This window comes from Mesocricetus auratus, unplaced genomic scaffold (assembly GCF_017639785.1).
Source record: "Mesocricetus auratus isolate SY011 unplaced genomic scaffold, BCM_Maur_2.0 Super-Scaffold_100691, whole genome shotgun sequence".
NCBI lineage: Eukaryota > Metazoa > Chordata > Mammalia > Rodentia > Cricetidae > Mesocricetus > Mesocricetus auratus.
The window spans coordinates 19,381,106-19,400,636 of NW_024429267.1; the positions used below are offsets into that span (position 1 = coordinate 19,381,106).

A 19,531-nucleotide genomic window follows, 5' to 3' on the forward strand; every position below is an offset into this window, starting at 1 on the left:
ATCTGATGTTTTCTTCTGGGCTCTATGGGAACCTACACTCACACATGCACATACTGCCCCAACAGACACATAATTAAGAAATAAAATAAACCATAGGGAATACTGATTTTAAACTTAGTATTTGTTCCACAAAATCCAGTCCCTTTTTTTCCTTCCTTCCTTCCTTCCTTCCTTCCTTCCTTCCTTCCTTCCTTCCTTCCTCCCTTCCTTCCTTCCTTCCTTCCTCCCTCCCTCCCTCCCTCCCTCCCTCCCTCCCTCCCTCCCTCTCTCTCTCTCTCTCTCTCTCTCTCTCTCTCTCTCTCTCTGAACATGGGACTTTGGCATGCTAGGCAGGTACCAAATTACTGACTTAAAATATCCTCCTTCAGGTTTCATGTAAACAGTGCTTGGGTTTAGGTTTCATTTCAATATCATGTGTTGCATTTATTTGCCACAACTCTTTAGACTATTTCCATCTGGTGTTTTGCTTGCATGGATTCATGAGTTTTATTCATGAGCTGCCATGTGGGTACTGGGAATTGAACCTGGGTTCTCTGGAAGAGCAGTCAGTGCTCTTAACCACTGAGCCATCTCTTCAGCCCCAACTTTGGTGTTTTTAAGGTGCTTACGTTTCATTACTTTATGATTCATATTGCATTTATCTCTTACTTATCATAATTATATATTTTCAATGTTTATCTGAGAAATTATGTGTATCTTCTCATTGTGCAGTGTGCTGGGAAGCACATGATGCTGACTTTCACCTTAGTTAAGACGTTTTCTTATACATTTCTAAACTTGCCCTTTCCTTTCCCTTTTATTTACATGGATCAAATCCTGAGCCTTCTGTAAAGTATGCTTATACTTTACCAGTGGGCTGTAGCTATATTCTCAGCTCCTTACTATTTATTAGTAAGCGTTTTTTAACACGTGGTAATGGATGATTAATTGATTGATTAATTTGTGTATGTAGATGTGTTTGTGTGAGAACATTGTCACCGGGGTTGGGAGTGTTGGTTGTTGCACAGACCTATGTTTACACTCACATAGGCCAAAAGAGATGGTCAGATGTCCTTCCTTATCACAGGAACCTCGGGTTGGCATTTTCACGCCTAGGTTGGAAGCCAGCAAACCCTGCTGGGGAATGCCCAATTCTTAAGTGGGTGCTGAGATGTCAGTTTTAGACCTGATAATAGAGTACTGTCTCTTCTGCCCTTATTTAGATGTGTATCATCATGATCACATGAATTCTTAGTTTGCTTGGGTTATAGTCTTTAACTTACATATATTTTGATGCTCAGATGATTCCTACTATTGTTTCTGGACCATCCCTTCAAGCTTGTCCCTTTCTTTTAAGGGCATGTTTACTTGGTTTAACAAGATAGTCTAGTCTTATTTATTTTTGTAGATCTCTCAGCCCAAGAGTTATATATCCTCGGGAAGTTATTGTACCTTTACATGGCAGGAAGACATTTGGGCTCTAGTTATATTCATTGATACTGAGTTTCTGTTTGTATTCCCTATCATTAGACAGAGCTAAGAAATAGACATGTATGTGTAGTAAAGCCCTTTATAGGCTTGTAATTCATTTTAGCCTTAGAATTCTGGTTACCATCATCCCTACTGTGTTTTTATGTATTTGTTCAGTTTTCTCCTACTGACAAATCTCCTGGCTTGCCAGCCTAAAATTGGCTCAGACTATTGATGTCTCCTAAAAGGAGGAAGGAGAATGAGGGAAGCTCCTTCTCATCACAGCACTCTTTCTCCACAGGCTTCCAGCTCAGAGCCTAAACTGCTTTATGCCTAAAAACCTCTGACTCTACTTTTGTGAGAGAGAAACAATTAGAGACAGTCTCTTTGTAATCTTTAATTAACAAACAGGATGAGTGGTTTATCTGTCCACGTAAGACTGTGAGACTCTGCACTTCACTGCTTGTAAGAAAACAGGAGTGCGGGTAGGGGTATGGTGGTATCCACCTTTATTCCCAGCACTCAGCTGGCACAGGCAGGCAGATCTCTGTGAGTTCAAAGCCAGTGCACTCCACAAAGCCAGTTCAGGACAGCCAGGACTTTTAATCTTGTCTCTAAATACCAAAAAAAGGAAGGAAGGAAACAGAATCTTTGATTTTGATGTAAATTGAATATCTTTTTGATACATAATAAAAATGACATTGTATGAGACAGGCTTGTTTTAATTAAGGTTTTGCATGTATAGAGTCTGGGACATAGTATGCAGTGTTAATTTTATAGTGGTTTTTTTTTTGTTGTTTTTTTTTTTTTGAGGCAGGGTTTCTCCGAGGCTTTTGGAGGCTGTCCTGGAACTAGCTCTTGTAGACCAGGCTGGCCTCGAACTCACAGAGATCCGCCTGCCTCTGCCTCCCGAGTGCTGGGATTAAAGGCATGTGCCACCAACGCCCGTCTACTTATAGTGTTTTCTTGTTGGAGTTTTGAAGATCAAACTTTATGATGAAAGAACATTACTATCAAATACTCCCCTAACCCTGTAATTTGAAGTTATTTAACTTACTGAGTTTTTTTATGACAAAATGGAGCAAAATTAAGTTTTAATCAATTTTTGTTTTCATAAAGAAATTATAATTATGAAAATTTTTACTTTATGTAAATAAAGTAACCATTTAAGCTATACGATTCTAAAATCCCATCACTCATCAGGCAGAGAGGCAAGAGGATTGCCCAAGTACAAGATCAACCTATCTACATAGTGACTTCCAAGGTAGCTGGTGCTTCATGGTGAAACATTTTCTCAGAAAATCAAAACCAATGAAGTAAAGGGAAGAGGATTACATATACCTTTGGAAATTTTTGAGATTCATTTTTATTGGTTTCATTTGGACTTGGGTTTCCATGGTGTAGAAGATACAAACTAGGGCTGAGCTTTATCCCCAGCTGTATTTGCAGGTGGAGCATGTGTATGTGATGTGTGTCTGTCTGTTTCTGTCTGTCTCACTGTAGCTCAGGCTGTCCTTCAATTCCACTCTTCCTTAGCCTTGCAAGTACTGTGCTTACAGGTGTATGTTAGCATTCTTTGCTTGAAATTATTTTTATTTCCTTTTAATATTTATTTTTAATCTTGCATAAGTGTCTCTGTGTGTACGTACTTGTGAATACAGGTGCCCTCAGAGGTCAGAAGTGTCAGATCTCCATGGAACTAGACTTTATGGACTATGTAAAGCTACATGGGAACTGAGTTCAGATCCTCTATAAGAGCAGCATGTGATCCACGTGAGCCATGCTTGAAATTTGTAACCTATAGTTTTTATCATTAAAACTTGAGTATCTAATTCGGTTCATTGATTGCATTTTGTTTCTCATCGCTGCAATTTTGCACCGTGTGTCTGTGTGTGTGTATGTTAGCTGATGAAAGGTAGGGATATACTTACTTGTTTTAGTATCATTTTTCTAGAAAGAAAACATGGAATTGCTGTGTTTCCCAAGTAATTTTCTTTTAAATATGTTTTGTTACCCTTATTGTAGACAGTAAAGTTGAAGCCAAGCACTTGGGATGTTTCTCTTTTGTTTGTTTGCTGGTTTGTTTATTTGTGGTACTGAGAATCAAACCTAGGCTCTATTGTATGTAGAGCGGGGGTCTCTACCTTTCCTAGCTCTTTCCCTTTTGATTCTTAAGGATAAAAATTAGATTAGCAGAGATAATTGCTAGATGGGATGGCCTTGAAATTTTTTCTAATATTCTGTTGCTGACTCTCAAAGAGCATGACTCGTTCAGGATCTTAGGGAAGCCATGAGAGTGATGAGGGAAAAACAAAGATTTCATTTTGAGTTTTTTTTTTAAAGAATCTTTTTGATGCTAAAATACTAAAGTCCTTTTTTTTTGTTTGTTTGTTTGTTTGGTTTTTTAATATAAGGTATCTGAACAGCGTGAATGTTGCCCAAAATGTGGAAAAGAAAAAGAAAATCAGACTAAATGCCAAAGTTGTGGTATTGTTTTTCATAATGATTTGCAAAGAAATTGCAGACAAGGTATAACTTTGCATGAATCCACTGGACCATTACTAAGAACATCAATTCATCAGAACTCTGGAGGACAGAAGTCACAAACCACAGGATTAACAGCTAAGAAGTTTTATGGTAACAGTGTGGAAAAGATTCCAGTTGATATTTTGGTGACTTGTGATGCTAGTAGACATAATTACATACAGACTAACGGAAAAGTCATTTTACCTGGGGGGAAAATACCTAAAATCACAAGCCTGAAAGAACGAAAGACAAGCGTGTCAGATCTAAATGATCCAAGTAAGTATCTTCTTGTTTCCTGCCTCCCTTCCCAAGACTCTAGTGAGCCCCCTGCCTTTGCTCCAGAGCATCTGGGGTCGAGCTGTGTGCTATCACACCTAGACTAACTGTAAAGAACACAGTAACAATCCAATATTGTAATTGTCTCTCTCTTTTTAATGTGAGCCTGTTTGAGAAGCACAGTTTCCAGGGGTATCTTCTTTTGGCCGGTCTGCAGCATTTGGGAGTCATGTAATTAGGACATGTCCATGTAGTTGTGAGAGTAACAACTGACTTGCTCCCATTCCCCTTGTGTTAAAAATAGTCAGTAAGAAAACAGTAGCTTGGCCCCAGTCTTTGCTTCTGCTAGTTATTACTCATTTTGACTTAGTCTGTATCCCCCACCTAGACTTTTTGTGTGTGTACTTGGTGCGTTGGCTGGTGAGCTCCTAGGGTTAGAAATTACCATGCCCAGCCTTTTTATGTGGGATTCTGGGGACCACATTCAGGTACTGGATACTTGCATAGGTTTGCCAACCAAACTGTCTCCCTAGTCCCTTTGTTAGTGAGCTGAGGAAATAAAATAACATAAATGACAGACAGATAATCATAGTTCAATATGATATTTGACACATAGAAAGATCTCAGTGCAAATTAGTTTTCTTACCAAAAGGCAAAATAGTTTGTGGGCATTTTTAAGCCATGTTAAAGAAAGTGCACACACAATTTAAAAGCTTATAGCTATCAATCGCTGAAATAGGAGTTTACATATCTGTGCAACAATCCTGTGAAATAGATATCTCTGATTTCATAGAGGCGAGAAATTGAATCAAATAACCAGCTTTGATAATAATAAAAGGTCAGTATTTGTTATGAAACTAGTTAACAAAATCAAGGATGTTACTGGAGTGATGGCCCTCAGTAAGTATTAACTGAGCATGTATGTGTGGGGTGCTAAAAAGAAAACTGCCCGTGTAAGCTCCTACATCATGCCTTCTTTAAAACCCTACTCCTTTATTAAAGTTATTTACCAGGAGTAAGTAATTCACAGGCAGCTGTATCACCAGAATGTCTTTCGCCAACCTTTTACTCTTACACAGGAACACTTTAAAGATTGTGTAGTATTTTTAATGTTTTTCTTTACTTCTGTGTGAAGCACAGTTTTAGGTTTGGGCATATATTAGTGAGCAAGACATTATCTCTGCTCTTACAGTTGTAAATAAACACCTACAACATGGTGATGCAACATTGAAATCATAGAGTGACTGACTGTCTGTGTGCTTATATTAGTTTAGGGGTCCATCACAAAGTGATTTTTAGGCTAATACTTTATGACAAAATGTGAAGAGTGTTGAAGGTAAGAGTAGTCAACAGAAATTCTTGCTAGTGTTCCTGGATAGAGTAATTGGAATTTTACTCAGTACAGTGCAGTCAGGTTATGGGTTACAAGGGATAGATTTGATAAGGTGTAGTACTGCACACAAGATCTAAGCAAACTGTCGTGACAATAGACTTGTTCATGCTTATAAAGCAAGATTTATTGAACATTAGATATTAGTATGATTTCTCCTCAGGATCAGTTATAACTTTAGTGTTTCTCATGATAAGACAAGATTATTTGGGTACATGCTTAAAATGTATGTGATTTTTGAACAAAATTTAGACATTTTCAAACCATAAACTTTGCATAACTCTGAAATAGACATATGAGTAATTCTTATATTTTACTGATGTAGCTGTATGGTTTAGTGGTCACTATATCATGTTTTACTTTTTCCTTGGCAGTACTGGAGATTTGAACCCAGGGCCTTGTGAATGCTAGGCACATGTTCTGTCACTGAGCTATATCCCCAACACTGATTGATGTGACGATAGAAGCTACAGCTAAAGAGTTGATTTCATATTTGTCTAATATTTTTATAAAACCTTTTTTATAAATATTTTTTAAACTTTCATGAGATAAGTGGATTGTGTGTGTGTGGGTGTGTGTGTGTGGGTGTGTGTGGGTGTGTGTGTGTGGGTGTGAGTGATCAAACTCAGTCCATTGGACTTGTGCTGCAAGCAATTCTACATGCTGAACCATCTTACCAGCTCTCCCTTCATTTGCTTTCATTGGTCTGTGGAGAAGATCTAAGACAAATTTGGTATATAATAAGTATACAGTTTTTCAGTATAAATTTTGGATGCTCTTTATGATTTTAGTCATTTTGTCAAGTGATGATGACGACGATGACAGGACTAACAGAAGAGAAAGCATATCCCCACAGCCTGCCGACTCGGCATGTTCTTCCCCAGCACCGTCTACTGGAAAAGTGGAAGCTGCGCTAAATGCAAATGTTTGCAGAGCAGAGCAGGAATCTAGAAGCAATCCAGCAGACTCGGAGTTAAATACAGTTGTCATACCAAGAAAAGCAAGAATGAAGGACCAGGTACATTTAGATTTAGGTCTTCCTTTTGGGGTGTAACCTGGTTTTCAGGAGTAATTTGTTAATGACAGCAGGAGAAGATGGGTTATTCACAGATCCTTGCTCAAATACTGTTAAAAGATTCTTTTGGAAGACCATTAAATTATTTACAAAATAAATTACAGTTTAATCAAAGACTTAAGTTAAAAATCCAGCAAGAAAATAAAAACCAGTATATATAAGGTGATGGTGGTACATGTCTTTAATCCCAGCATTTGGAAGGCGGAGACAGGCAGATCTCTTGAGTTCACGGCTAGCCTGGTCTACAAAGCAAGTTCCAAAACAGTCAGGGCTACACAGATAAGCCCTGTCTTGACTCCCCCTTCCCCCACCAAAAAGGCCAGTATCATTCTTAACAGACTGTCAGTTCAGGTTCCTTTTCTAATATGTTCGTGACCATTGTTTTAAATCCCCAGCACTTGAGAGGTAGAGGCAGGCTGATCTCTGTGAGTTCGAAACCAGCCTGGCCTACAGAACAAGTGTCAGGACAGGCTCCAAAGCTACACAGAGAAACCCTGTCTCAAAAAAACGGATTTTTTTTTTAATTTTGGAATATTTGCATATATATATAATTAGGTATTTGGAACTAGGACCTAAGTGTAAAAGGAAATTATTTATATTTGTCACATACAGTGTACAGATAATTTTGAGGTAAGTTTTGCATGGTATCTTTAATTTATTTACACTTTCTGTAAAATTTCTTAGTTTTATCTATCTGTATATGTGTGAGTATATGCACATGAGTGCAGGTACCAGCAGAGGCCACAGGTATCATATCCTTTGGAACAATTGTGAGCCGCCTGATGTGTGTGCAGAGAACTGAATCTGTGTCCTCTGGAAGAGCAGTATGTGTCCTTAGCCACAGAACCACCTCTCCAGTACTTCACTTGCATTTTTTACAACATCCGGTCACTTTAGTTCAATGTTGGTGCTCAGAAAGGCTCAGCGTTTGAAGTAGTTCATGCTGTATATTATAGTCACAGTTTCTATTTCCTTTCATTGAGGAAGGACAGCCATTCCATGTAGTGTTGTGCATGTGTGTTTGCTTTGCAGCCTTTGTACGGTACTTACCATGTGATGTTTTCTTTTTCTTTTCAGCTTGGCAATCCCATCAGCACACCTCTAAAACGTCGTAAAATAAACACTCATGGAACTTTAATTCACGCTATGTCACCGCCACACTGCCAAGACTTTGAAAGTGTCATTTTAAACTGCCGAAGTATACGAGTCGGAACACTCTTCCGACTTTTAGTTGAGCCTGTGATTGTAAGTACTTTCTTAAACTCTGGCTGTAGTAGTAGTAATAAGACTCAGATGCCACTGACAAGGCTAATCAGTAGTATTTAAAGTTCGTGAAGTTATTGAAGTTAATCAAGTTTCAAAATTATTTAAAGATTTCAGATTGGTTTAAGATTATGTAAATAATAACCAATTAAAAACTTGTGGATATGTAGATACAATGTAAAATTCAAAATAGTGTTAAATTTACTGTAGGAGATGCATGTGACTCATACTTACAGCTAAGTTCTGTTATTTCGTATTTTGCTATACAGGTTGAATACCCCCTAGTCCAAAAACTCAAAATTCTCTGAAGTCTGAAACTTTGAGTGCTGACAGTAACTTAAAAATTTTACATTGCTGCATATGGTGATAAAATACTCTTGAGCCAGATACACTGGTGTGTACTCCAGCCATTTTGGAGGCTGCTGCATCATGGTCATCAGGGTATAATGACATAGTTGCAAGCAAGCAAACAGAGCAAACCAGCTTAGATAAAACAGTAAGCGGCACATCCCTTGGTCTTAAAAAAGAAAAAGAAAAAACAAACAAAAAACCCAAAACAACAACCAAAAAAAAAATGGTTGAGTTGGTTATAGGGGTGGAACTCTGTGATAAATCTGAGCCTAGCATGCTCCAAACTTTCTATTTGATCCTCAGTGCTGGTTGGGATAGGAGAGTTTTAGATTTTGGAGCATTTTCAGACTAGGGATATTTAAACACTGAAGTTTTTTTTTTTTTTAAGATTTATTTATTTATTTGTTATGTATACAGTGTTCTGTCTGCATGTCTGCCTGCAGGCCAGAAGAGGGCATTATTACAGATGGTTGTGAGCCACCATGTGGTTGCTGGGAATTGAACTCAGGACCTCTGGAAGAGCAGTCAGTACTCTTAACCTCTGAGCCATCTCTTCAGCTCCCTAAACACTGAAGTCTTAAGGAAATATTCCACATGACTGTCTCCAAAATCTGAACCCCTTCTGGACTTCAACATTTTTAAATTTTGGACTGGGAACACTTGATCTGTGTTTACTTTCCATTGTTTACTAATATTAATACATGTTATTCTTCAATACATTTCAAAATATCTACCCCCTTTTGATTCTTAATGTCTCTAAACATACAAGATAATTTGATTCGGGTTTATTAATTAGGCTTAATGTTAAGTGCTCTCTACATTGAAATAATTAGAAACGTTAACCTTTTTTGCAAAGGGAGGTGCATGTTTCAAGACAGGGTTTCTCTGTAATGTTCTGCATGTCCTGGGTCTTACTCTGTAGACCAGGCTGGCCTTGAACTCAGATATCCACCTGCCTCTTCCTCGTGAGTGCTGGGATTAAAGGCTCGCTCCACCACAACCTGGCTAAAGTTAAGCCATTTCATAACCACCAACAAATGATTCAAGGACAGAATGTCAATGGGTAATAAAACCTTTGGGTAAAATATATCCAATATATATCCAGATATATTCAATATGTGCAAATATAGCCAAAGATATAAATTTTTTTTCAGATTATTTAGTTGCAAGTGGACAAATATGGAAACAGTGTGAAAGCCTAGCAGTTACTGTTGAGGCCAGGTGAATAAGCTTACCATCACCAATGAGACAAACTGACATTTGCAGTATGATAGTGTGGGGTTTCAGCATATCATCCATTGCTTCTTTTACTGAAAATGTATGCCTGGATTTGGAGATAAGGCAGCACCCCTCCAGGAGATGATATGTTTTATATAATGTAGATCTCATAAAAGCCATGTCACTTAGAGAGGCAAGTTTTTAGTGTACAGTAGACACAGTGGGTATATGGCATATAATATGGCAGAGTAGTGGCTAAGGGAAAGGTAAAACAAGAATCAGTGAATAATTGTGAGCAGTTATGAAAATTTAATTATAAACCATATGTTGAAGTCTACCATCAACACTAATTTGTCTTTTTCTTTTTTAAAGTTTTCTTTAGAGTCAGTCAAGATACATCTAGATGGTAAGCTATTTTTTATCTGTTCATTCACTAAAGCTTTGTCTACACTGATCCATTTTTTGTAGTAATAAAATAAATAACTATAGAACTCATTAATTAGTTAATATGTTTTAATAAGGGCCAGGTCTTTATATAATTTCATTTTGCAGTGTAGCAAAGTCTAATACTTTAGAGTCTCCTATTTATTTGGGAAAAAATATGTTTTATAAATGAAGTTTATTTTTTATTGAATTACACATTTCTTCCCACCCCCATTCCTTCCCCCCATCTCTCCTCCACCTTCCCTTTGTCCCTCATGCTCCAAATTTACTCAGGAGATCGTGTTTACTTCCCCTTCCTAGGTGGATCTGTGTATGTCTCTCTTAGGGTCCTCTAGGTTCTCTGGGGTTGTGGTCTGTAGGCTGGTTGTCCTTTGCTTTATATCTGATACTCACTTATGAGTGAGTACATATTTGTCTTTCTGGGTATGGGTTATCCCACTCAGGATGGCTTTTTCTAATTCAGTCCATTTGCCTGCAGATTTGTCACTGTTTTTTACTGCTGAGCAGTACTACATTGTTTAAATGTACCACATTTTCCTTATTCATTCTTCAGTTGAGGGTCATCTGCGTAGATTCCAGGTTCTAGCTATTACAAATAATGCTGCTATGAACATAGTTGAGCGAATGTCCTTTTGGTGTGAATGTGCATCCTTAGGGTATATGCCCAAAAGTGGTATTGCTGGGTCTTGAGGTAGATTGATTCCCAATTTTCTGAGAAACCACCATACTGATTTCCACAGTGGCTATGCAAGTTTTCACTCCCACCAGCAATGGAGGATTGTCCCCCTTTCTCCCCATCCTCTCCAGCCAGCATAAGCTGTCATCAGAGATTTTGATCTTGGCCATTCTGACAGGTCTAATATGGTATTTCAGAGTTGTTTTGATTTGCATTCCTCTGATGACTGAGGATGTTGAGCATTTCCTTAAGTGTCTTTTGACCATTTGAGATTCCTCTGTTGAGAGTTCTCCTTTTAGATCTGTACCCCATTTTTTTATTGGATTATTTGGTCTTTTGATGTCTAGTTTTTTAAGTTCTTTGTATATTTTGGAGATCAGCCCTTTGTCAGATGTGGTTTTGCTTGTTGACCATGTTTTGCTTGTTACAGAAGCTTCTCAGTTTCAGGAGGTCCTATTTATTCATTGTTGTTCTCAGAGTCTGTGCTACTTGTGTTATATTTAGGAAGTAGTCTGTGCCAATGTGTTCAAGGCTTCTTCTCACTTTCTCTTCTAAGAGGTTCAGTGCAGCTGGTTTTATGTTAAGGTGTTTGATCCACTTGGACTTGAGTTTTGTGTAAGGGGATAAATCCGGATCTGTTTGCATTCTTCTGAATATTGATATCCAGTTATGTAAGCACCATTTGTTGAAGATGCTTTCTTTTTTCCCATTTTATAATTTTAGCTTCTTTGTTAAAAATCAGGTGTTCATGGGTGTGTGGATTGGTATCAGGATCTTCGATTCAATTATATCTGTTTTTATGCCAATACCAAGCTGTTTTCATTACTGTAGCTCTATAGTACAGTTTGAAGTCAGGTATGATGACGCCTCCAGAAGTTCCTTTTTCATATAGGATTATTTTGGCTATCCTGGTTTTTTGTTTGTTTGTTTTTCTATATGAAGTTGAGTATTGTCCTTTCAAGGTCTGTGAAAATTTTTTGCTGGATATCGCATTAATCTGTAGATTGCTTATGGTAAGATTACCATTGTTGTTGATCCTACCTGTCCAAGAGCATGGGAAAGCTTTCCATTTTCTGATGTCTTCAGTTTCTTTCTTCTAAGACTTAGAAGTTCTTGTCATACAGGTCTGTCTTTCCATTGTATGGTTAGAGTTACCCCAAGATATTTTATGTTATTTGTGGCTGTTATAAAGAGTGTTATTTCTCTGATTTCTTTCTCAGCCCATTTATCATTTGTATATAGGAAGGCTACTGATTTTTTGAGTTCATCTTGTATCCTCCTACATTACTGAAGGGGTTTATCAGTTGTAGTAGTTCCCTGGTAGATTTTTTGAGGTTGCTTATGTATACTGTCATATCATTAGCAAACAATGAAAGTTTGACTTCTTCTTTTCCAATTTGTATCCCCTTGATACAAATTATTGCTCTAGTTAGAACTTTGAATACAATATTGAATAGATATGGAGAGAGTGGACAGCCTTGTTTTGTTCCTGATTTCAGTGGGATTTCCTTGAGTTTCTCTCCATTTAGTTTGATGTTGACTCTCAGCTTGCTGTATATTGCCTTTATTATGTTTATGTATGTTCCTTGTATCCCTGCTCTCTTTAAGACATTTATGATGAAGGGGTGTTGAATTTTGTTGAAGGTTTTTTCAGCATCTAATGATATGATCGTGTGGGTTTTTTTCTTTCAGTTTGTTTATATGGTGAATTACATTGGTGGATTTTCATATATTGAACTATGCATCTCTGGGATGAAGACTACTTGGTCATAGTAGATGATTTTTCTGATGTGTTCTTGGGAGTCTGTTTGCCAGTATTTTATTGAGGCAGATTGGTCTGTAATTCTCTTTCTTAGTTGTGTCCTTGTGTGGTTTGGCTATCAGGGTAACTGTAGCCAATTTGGCAGTGCAGTGTTCCTTATGTTTCTATTGTGTGGGATAATTTGAGTAGTATTGGTATTAGTTCTTCTTTGAACATCTGGTAGAATTCTTCACTGAAACCATCTGGGCCTGGGCTTTCTTTTGGTTGGGAGATTTTTGATGACTGTTTCTATTTCATTAGGGGTTATAGGTCTATTTAATTTGTTTAACCCATCTTCTTCTTCTTCTTTTTTTTTTTTTTTCTTTTTCTTTTTCTTTTTGGTTTTTCGAGACAGGGTTTCTCTGTATTGTTTTGGAGGCTGTCCTGGAACTAACTCTGTAGACCAGGCTGGCCTCGAACTCACAGAGATCTGCCTGCCTCTGCCTCCCGCGTGCTGGGATTAAAGGTGTGCGCCACCACTGCCTGGCTTTAACCCATCTTCATTTAATTTTGGTATTTGATACTTATTCAGAAAAATTTTCATTTCCTTTAAATTTTTCAGTTTTGTGGAGTACAGGTTTTTAAATATGACTTTTGATTAGTTTGGATAAAGATTTGTCAGTCTTGTTTTTTGTTTTCCTCAAAGAACCAACTCTTTGTCTCATTGATTCTTTGTATTGTTTTCTTTGTGTCTATTTTATTGATTTCAGCCCTTAATTTAATTATTTCCAGCCATCTACTACTCCTGGGTGAGTTTGCTTCATTTTGTTCTAGAGCTTACAGTTCTGTTAATTTGCTAGTGTGATTTCTGCAGGCACATAGTGCTATGAACTTTCCTCCTAATCACTGCTTTTATTGTGTCCCATACGTTTGGGTTTATGGTGCTTCATTTTCATTAAATTTTAGGAAGTCTTTAATTTCTTTCTTTATTTCTTCCTTGATCCAGCTGTGAGTCAGTTGAGTGTTGTTCGATTTCCATGAGTTCATGGGCTTTCTGAAGTTAGTGTTGTTAAATTCTAACTTTAAGCCATTGTGATCCAATGAGGTACAGGGTGTTATTTCAATTTTTTTTTTATTATTATCTATTGAGGTTTTCTTTTTGCTGAGTACGTGACCAGTTTTAGAGAAGGTGCTGAGAAGAAGGTGGTATATTCTTTTGTGTTTGGGTAGAATGTTCTATAGATATCTGTTAGGCCCATTTGAGTCATAACATCTGTTAGTTCCTTTCTTTCTCTGTTAAGTTTCTGTTTGGGAGACCTGTCCAGAGGTGAAAGTAGAATGTTAATAACTCCCACAATTAGTGTGTGGGGCCTGATGTATGATTTAAGCTTTAGTGATGTTTCTTTTACAAATAAGAGTGCCCTTATTTGGGACATAGATGTTCAGAAGTGAGACTTCATCTTGATTGATTTTTTTTCCTGTGATGAATAGGAAATGCCCTTCTTCATCTCTTTTGACTAATTTTAGTTTGAAGTCTATTTTGTTAGATTATTAGGATTGCTATACCAGCTTGTTTCTTAGGTTCATTTGATTGGAAAATCTTTTCCCAACTCTCTACTGTGAGGTAATGTCTGTCTTTGTAGTTGAGGTGGGTTTCTTGTATGCAGCAGAAGCCTGTGTCTTTAGGCAAATTGAGTTCATTGATATTAAGGGATATAATGATCAATGATTGCTAGTTTTTGTTATTTTGTGGTTTTGATGGCATTGTGTGTGTGCTTCTTTTCTTATGGATTTCCTGGTGTGGAATTATCTATTGCCTGTGTTTTTGTGGATATAGCTAACTTCTTTGGGTTCGAGTTTTCTTCTAGTACTTTCTGAAGGGCTGGTTTTGTGGATAGGTATTGTTTAAATCAGATATTGTCATGGAATATCTTGTTTTCTCTGTCTATGGTGATTGAAGGTTTTGTTGGATATAATGGGCTGTCATCCATGGTCTCTTAGTGACTGCATAACGCCCAACCAGGCTTTCATTATTTCCATGGAGAAGTCAGGTATTATTCTGATAGGTCTGCCTTTATATGTTTCTTTGCCTTTTTCCTTTGCAGCTCCTAGTATTCTTTCTTGATTTTGTTTTGGTGGTTTTTTGTTGTTGTTGTTGTTTTTTGTTTTGTTTGGTTTGGTTTGGTTTGGTTCAGTCTGTAAGCTTCTTGTATTTTCATAGGTATGTCTTTCTTTAGAATGGGAATGTTTTCTTATGATTTTGTTGAATGTGTTTTCCATGCCATAAACTGTACTTCTTCTTCTTCTATTCTTAGGTTCGGTCTTTCCATGGTGTCTCAGATTTCCTGGATATTTCGTGTTAATTTGTTGGTTTTAATATTTTCTTTGATCTATGAATCTATTTCCTCTATCATATCTTCAACATCTGAGATTCTTTCTCCCATCTTTTGTATTCTGGCGTTTATGCTTGGATCTGTAGTTCCTGATCCTTTACCCAGATTTTTCATTTCTGTAGTTTGCTTGGTTTGTGTTGTCTTTTTTTCTTTTTTTTTTTTTTCTCCCCTTTTTCTATTGGGTGGTGGAGAGACAGTGTTTCTCTATATTGTTTTGGAGCCTGTCCTGGAACTCACTCTGTGGACCAGGTAGGCCTCTAACTCACAGAGATCCACCTGCCTCTGCCTCCTGAATGCTGGGATTAAAGGTGTATGCCACCAGTGCCCAGCCTGTTTGTGTTTTCTTTATTGCCTCTATTTCACTTTTTAAGCCTTGAACCGTTTTCTTCACCTGTTTGTTTGTTTTCTTTAAGGGATTTGTTGATTTATTTCAATTTTTTATTTGTGTTTTCCTCCATTTCTTTAAAGGAATTTTTCATTTCTTTAAGGGGCTCAATCATCTTCATAAAGTTATTTTTAATGTTGTTTTCTTCTGCTTTATCTTTGTTGGGATATTCAGGTCTTGTTGCTGTAGAATCACTAGTTTCTGGTGGTGCAATATAGCTCTTTTTGTTGTGGGGTGTATTCTTCCTTGTCAAATCTAACCATCACTTTCTACAGTCAATATAGGTAGAACCTGTTCTTCAGAGGGTCCCTCTTCCTGCAGTTGATGTAGTTGGGGGCTGTTGCTCTCTTGAACACTTCTTCAGGTGCAGGCAGGGTTGAGCCATCAATGATCAATTCCTTCAGGTGTTGATGGACCCAAGGTTTAGATAGCCTCTCCTCTCAGTGTATGTGGGACCAGACTCTGGTAATCATCTCTGTATGTGCAGTCGGAGCTGAGGCTGAGGCTGAGATGACTGGATAGTTTCTGTGTCACTGTCCTGATGCTGTCTCTTGGCGTGACCTGGACCTCCTGTGGCACTATCCCTAGCACGACCAGAGGCACTTCTAAAGATAGTTTAAGGAAGCTGCTGCTTTTGTTGATACTGGGCCTCTTGCTCACTCACTGCTGATGACATCTCTCTCTCTCTTTCCCTCTCCTGGCTTCAAATGAAGTTTTTTTATTTTTTGGTTTTTCAAGGCAGAGTTTCTCTATATAACAGCCATAGCTGTTCTGGAACTTGCTCCGTAAACCAGGCCGACCTCGAACTGCCTATCTCTAACTCCCTAGTGCTGAGATTTAAGGAGTTCTCTACCATGCATGGGTGATAAATGGCTAATTTTAAGCTTGCATTTCCTCCATTTGTGGTTTGCCAGTTTAAAATCTTACTCCTTTTTCATTTCCTTTTAGGACCAGAAAGTGATCCTGTAGAGATTGTTTTAAATACCTCTGATCTAACTAAATGTGAATGGTGTAATGTCCGGAAATTACCAGTAGTGTTTCTCCAGGCAGTACCACCAATTTATCAAAAGTTGAGCATGCAGCTGCAAATGAATAAAGAAGAGAAAGTTTGGAATGATTATAAAGGAATGAACAGGTTAACAAGTAAGTTTTGTAGACAAATTACAACTAAGATAAAAGGTCTGCTGGATAGCAGAATAGGAGTGTTTGGAAAGTGAAAGGTTTTATCAGTCCATCGTGAGAAGTTGAAGCTGTGGTTGTCAGCTCAATCATCACTTACTTCATTGGCATTATGAAATATACTTACCATGTGAATGGGTACAGCAGCCAGCCTCTGAGGAAAAGCCCACAGAAGGTAGAAGTGCTGAAAATAAAACCTGAATTTATCTAAATGGTTTAGAAAGTTCACTAATTGGGTTAAAAGTCAAACTATCTGAAGTCTGTAACACTAAGTAGAGTGAATTTCACTGATGTGACTGCTTAAGTTAAGAAGCTGTAACTAGGAAACTTTGAAGTACATGGAAGAAGACTGTGGTCTTTGAAAAGGTGCGGTTCTTTAGTGTGTACCATAGCAGCACAGCTGTTGCTATGGTAAGTACATTTGACTGGAGAGATGGTTCGGAGATCAGGAGCATTCACTGGCCTTGCAGAGTATGTGGCTTTGTTGCACAGCACCCTCATGGCAGCGATAATCATTGGTAACCCCAGGGATAAGAGGTGTAATGTTCTCTAGCTTCTGAGGGCACCAGAAACGTAAGTCCTGTGTGACATACATGAAGGCAAACACACACACACAAAATAAAAATAATTTATAAAAAATCAACACATTTTAGCATTAATTTCAGCTTATCAGTGAGTAAATGCTAATATAACTGTAAAATCTGGCAGATTAGTGAGCACCAGCATTGCAGGTCTCATCTGGAGATAATACTGTGTACTTGACATTTTCTTAATCGTTCTTGGCAGAAATGCTAATTGGAATCTACTTATGACCATGAATTAGTTTTTAATTCTTTTAGAGCTGTGGGTTGTCAACCTTCCTAATCCTGTGACCCTTTAATACAGTTCCTTGAGTTGTGGTGACCCCAAACTATAAAATTATTTCATTACTACTTAACAGCTGTAATTTTACTACTGTTATGAATCATAACATAAATATCTGATAACTAGGATATCTGATATGCGAACCCTGTGGGATCATGACCCACAGGTTGAGAACTGCTATTTTAGAAGAAACAAATTGTTTACATTTTTTAAGATAGCTTTGTTAATGTGCTACTGCTGGATTTGGTTCCTTTGTTTTGGTAACTTAACATTTCTAGGTAACACTGCTCATTTTTCCAGTATTAATGTGTGTCCCCTATGTACTAAACACTCTTATGGATATATATTCCAGAACGTATAATCACCTAGGAAATAGTTGATACTCTTGTTACTTGTTTGTGCAAATGCACATGTGTGTGCAAGTATGTGTGCATATACAGATGTGGAAGCCCAAGGTCAACCTCAGGTATTGTCCAACTTTTGAGACTGTCTTTCACTGCCGTTGAGACTTACATGTAGGCTGGACTGGTGGGTATGCAAACCATGGATCTGCCTGCTTCTGTCTCCCCACACAGGGAGTACAAGCCTGTTCCACCATGTCCAGCTTTTTATGTGGATCTGGGAATCAAACAGGTTATTTCTCATGCTTGGGTGGCAAGCACTTTATTGACTGAATTATCTCTTCAACGTACCCCCTCCCCCCAGAAAGAGTGTGTTTGTATTCACTATGTAGCCCAGGCTTTCCACAAACTCTTGGCGATCCTCCTGCCTTCAGTTTATAAGTGCTGGAATTAAAGGCACAAGTCACCATACCCATCACTTGTTGATATGTTCTAAAATGGTTTGTTACATATTTTTTCTTTCAGCCTTATAGTTATATTTATTTCTTTACAGGTTTAGAAGAACAGTACATTATTTTAATTTTTCAAACTGGCCTTGATCCTCAGGCAAATGTGGTCTTTGAAAGTATCATTACTGACATTGGTATAAAGAATAATGTTTCCAACTTTTTTGCGAAAATTCCTTTTGAAGAAGCCAATAGCAGACTTGTTGCCTGTACAAGAAGCTATGAAGAGAGCATCAAAGGAAATTGTGTGCAAAAAGAGAACAAAGTGAAAACTGTAATTATATTTCAAAATCTTATAGTAATTTTAACAATGTGTAATTCTGTTTGTTTTTTGTGATGCTGGGGATCAAACCCAGGGCTTCTGCATATGCTAAGCAGATACCTTGCCACTGAGCCACACCCTCAATAATAATGAGTAATTTTAAAATTACATATTTTAATATTGCTCATTTTAATGGTAGACTTCAAAAATTCCATTTTAAAATTAAATTTAAAACAGCATTTGATACAAGTTTTGGGATCTTTTTTAGTTCTTTTCCACAATGTTCTTTTCTTTTTCTCCCATCTTTCTTTCTGTACTTCATTCTGAGCATACATATACAGACACTGCTCATTCATTGTTATCCTGTGTCCTAGAGCTGAGGCTTAGGTCCCCTGTGCATAGTACACATTTGTTTTTAACATAATTGACAACACTGGAAGTAAAGGATATACTCTGACTTTGTCAAAAAGTGCCTCAGAGTTAGGTAACTCTCAAGCTGTGTGAACCATAGGCCATAATAGAACTGTACCATTTTCTACAGCTATTGGGTTTTACTAGTTTTGAGTATTGAGGTTTGCTCAGTTTATTGGCAATAAATCTCTCAACCTGGCTACAAACTTAGAAATGTGGGCTCCTCATGGCATAGTTTGATAGGGTTTGTTCATTTGTTTCAGGGTCTTGCTTTATAAGCTGACCACAAACTGGCTGTGCATGTGTTAGGTTCTGAAATTACACCTGTGTCCAGCTGAAAAAAATTTTTTCTTACCAATTCATTTTTGAGATGGGTCTCACTCTGTAGCTCTGACTAGCCTAGGGCTTACTATATAGACCAGGCTAGTCTCAAAACCACACCCACTTTAAGGGATAGGACAAGCTTTTCTTTTTATTGCTGTCTTAGACAATTATTCTTCATCTCTCTTAGGCTATATATCTACCTCCATGAAATAGATCTCATACATGTAGTGGGTGTCAGGGAAGTGGGGAGGGGAAATCCTGCCTCTCTTATAGAGATAAAACCACAGAGCAGTAGCATGGACTCAGGGGTCCCTTTAGTATCTCCTACGCTCACTTAATGGTATGTTTTCAGTGCCTGTGCTCCACTTCCTGCAGGCTGCCTAACCTTTGAACTAAGGTAGGTTTCCACTACTTTCAGAAAAACAACAACAACTTTAGGGTTTGTTTTATTTCAGTT

At 37.7% G+C, this 19,531-nt stretch overlaps 1 protein-coding gene across 7 annotated transcripts in view; it reads left to right on the top strand.

Annotated features, from left to right (window-relative positions):
- The window catches only part of Senp6 (SUMO specific peptidase 6), an 81,537-nt gene that overhangs the window by 39,635 nt on the left and 22,371 nt on the right, over nt 1-19,531 (top strand). For all 7 annotated transcript variants that reach the window (XM_021229333.2, XM_013116086.3, XM_021229334.2 and 4 more), the window contains 6 exons: nt 3,864-4,251; nt 6,433-6,659; nt 7,794-7,961; nt 9,921-9,954; nt 16,136-16,330; nt 18,125-18,351. In XM_021229333.2, the coding sequence (XP_021084992.1) occupies nt 3,864-4,251; nt 6,433-6,659; nt 7,794-7,961; nt 9,921-9,954; nt 16,136-16,330; nt 18,125-18,351 (1,239 nt within the window). The remainder of the gene's footprint in view (nt 1-3,863; nt 4,252-6,432; nt 6,660-7,793; nt 7,962-9,920; nt 9,955-16,135; nt 16,331-18,124; nt 18,352-19,531) is intronic.